This window comes from Zeus faber, assembly GCF_960531495.2.
Source record: "Zeus faber genome assembly, chromosome: 1".
Classification (NCBI taxonomy): domain Eukaryota; kingdom Metazoa; phylum Chordata; class Actinopteri; order Zeiformes; family Zeidae; genus Zeus; species Zeus faber.
This window is the reverse complement of record NC_137193.1, coordinates 3,607,972-3,610,471: the sequence shown is the minus strand read 5'-3', so window position 1 is coordinate 3,610,471 and position 2,500 is coordinate 3,607,972. Positions and strand designations below refer to the sequence as shown.

The following is a 2,500-nucleotide window of genomic DNA, read 5'->3' as shown; positions in this document are numbered from 1 at the left end:
AACTCGTTTCACACTTTTCATCATGTTTTCAGAACTTGAGGGTGGAAGTCTGTTGGGACGCATCTATCAGGCTTTTAGGAGGCGGTCGTCCTCAGGCTTTGACAGTTTGTTCTTTTCTCCTTGACGTCGTGGGATATTTTGCAGTTTCCCTGCAGCAAAACTCTTTTGGGGTTAATAACAGTTTTTAAACAGCCGCCCGTGTCCTGTATCAGTGTGTGTTTGTCGTTTACCGACTCACCGGTATCGCAGTTGGCTCCGCCCCTCCCGGCCTCACACTGGCTGCAGTCCGGTCCGGCGAAGCCTCTCCGGCAGAGGCACCGCCCCTTCACGCAGCGTCCCCTGTTGGTGCAGTTGCTGGGGCAGCCCTTGGCCCTGCAGTCGGGCCCCGCGAAGCCGGCGTTGCACACACACTTCCCGTTCACGCACTTCCCTCGGTCGCTGCAGTTCTGGGGACACGCTTTGGCCCCGCAGTCCGGCCCCGCGAAGCCAGGATCACAAGCACACTGTCCGTCTGCACAGCGCCCCCTGCTGTTACAGTCATTGAGGCAGGTCTTCTCAGAGCAGTCGGGAGCGGCGAAGCCTGCGTCGCAGAGGCAGCGTCCGTCCACACAGTGCCCCCTGCTGTTACATTTCCCTGGACAGTTGCTTTCCGAACAGTCCAGTCCCGTGAAGGCTGCATCGCAGATACACAGTCCGTCCACACAGCGCCCCCTGCTGTTACAGTCATTGAGGCAGGTTTTCTCAGAGCAGTCGGGACCGGTGAAGCCTGCGTCGCAGACGCACCGTCCGTCCTCACAGCGCCCCCCGTTGTGGCAGTTCCCTGGACAGCTGTTTTCCGAACAGTCCGGTCCTGTGAAACCAGGGTCGCAGACGCACCGGCCGTCCACACAGCGCCCCCTATTGTTGCAGTTCCCTGGACAGCTGTTTTCCGAACAAACCGGTCCTGTGAAACCGGGGTCGCAGACGCACCGTCCGTCCACACAGCGCCCCCTGCTGTTACACTCATTAAGGCAGGTTTTCTCAGAGCAGTCTGGACCAGCGAAGCCTTCATCGCAGATACACCGGCCGTCCACACAACGCCCCCCGTTGTGGCAGTTCCCTGGACAGCTGTTTTCCGAACAGTCCGGTCCTGTGAAACCAGGGTCGCAGACGCACCGTCCGTCCACACAGCGCCCCCTGCTGTTACACTCATTAAGGCAGGTTTTCTCAGAGCAGTCGGGACCAGTGAAGCTTGCATCGCAGACGCACTCTCCGTCCACACAGCGCCCCCCGTTGTGGCAGTTATTGAGGCAGGTTTTCTCAGAGCAGTCAGGACCAGTGAAGCCTTCATCGCAGATGCACCGTCCGTCCACACAGCGGCCCCTGTTTTCGCAGTTCTCTGGACAGCCGCTTTCTGAGCAGTCCGGTCCCGTGGAACCAGGGTCACAAACGCACCGTCCGTCCACACAGCGCCCCCTGTTGTCGCAGTTCTCTGGACAGCTGCTTTCTGAACAGTCCGGTCCCGTGAAACCAGGGTCACAAACGCACCGTCCATCCACGCAGCGCCCCCTGTTGTCGCAGTTTCCGGGACACGACTTCTCGGAGCAGCTCGGACCCGCGAAGCCGTCCTCACACACACATTTCCCATTGAGACAGCGCCCCCTGTTATCGCAGTTCGTGGGGCAGCCGCCCCTGCCACCCTGCCCGCAGTCTGGCCCGGAGAAGCCGGGATCGCACATGCACTCCCCATGGACGCACCGGCCGTGGTCGTGGCAGTTCCCGGGGCAGTTGGACTTGCTGCAGTCTGGGCCGCTGAAGCCAGAGAAGCAGACGCACTTCCCGTCCACGCAGCTTCCCTGATCGCTGCATTCGTTTGGACACTCCTCCTCCTGGTCTGGCTTGATGGAGCATCCTGCCCCTGAGGGACGCACAGGGACAAGACAGGTCTAATTTCAAACTAGGAAACAAAAAACCCTCTCAGAGGTGACTCACTCTCAGTCCACTTCCAGAACCCCATAAAGGAGGGCTCTTTACAGGGACCACAACCACAAATTCTGTTATAATGAACTTAACCCTAACTTACTGTATTGGTTTGGTGACGAAGCTCTAGATTGGATCAAATCTTTCATTTTGGCATTTCTGCGGTATGGGCTCATGTAACCCGGTCTCAGGATTTGGGGGCATTTCACTGGATACAATAATACACAATAGCAGCGTTTACGTGGCCTTGTACCCAATGTACCCATCAGACAGTGCGGTAGCGCAGGACTTTGCCATGACATTGCGAACAAAACATGTTTTTCTTAAAACAAGGTTGATATCATACAGAATTGTGGCTTCTACAGAAGCAAAAACAAATTAATACATACAATGTGTAATATTTACACAATTATTTATGAAGTGCAGGAATGACCCACATAACCCCCCCCCCCCCGCCCCCCCACCCGGTGTACTTCGGTGAGGTTAGTTTCAGTTTTAGTGTATGTATCTGTGCACTCCCTCCTTCCTCATGCCCACCTCC

The 2,500-nt window shown here is 56.7% G+C and overlaps 1 protein-coding gene across 5 annotated transcripts in view; it reads right to left on the bottom strand.

Annotated features, from left to right (window-relative positions):
* LOC307235347 (uncharacterized protein) overlaps nt 1-2,500 on the bottom strand; it is a 71,028-nt gene that overhangs the window by 48,341 nt on the left and 20,187 nt on the right. For all 5 annotated transcript variants that reach the window (XR_013844337.1, XR_013844338.1, XM_080007394.1 and 2 more), the window contains exon 5: nt 239-1,897. Coding sequence is in view for 3 of the 5 variants with exons in the window: in XM_080007394.1 (XP_079863520.1) it covers nt 239-1,897 (1,659 nt within the window). In the remaining 2 variants the exon portion in view is untranslated. The remainder of the gene's footprint in view (nt 1-238; nt 1,898-2,500) is intronic.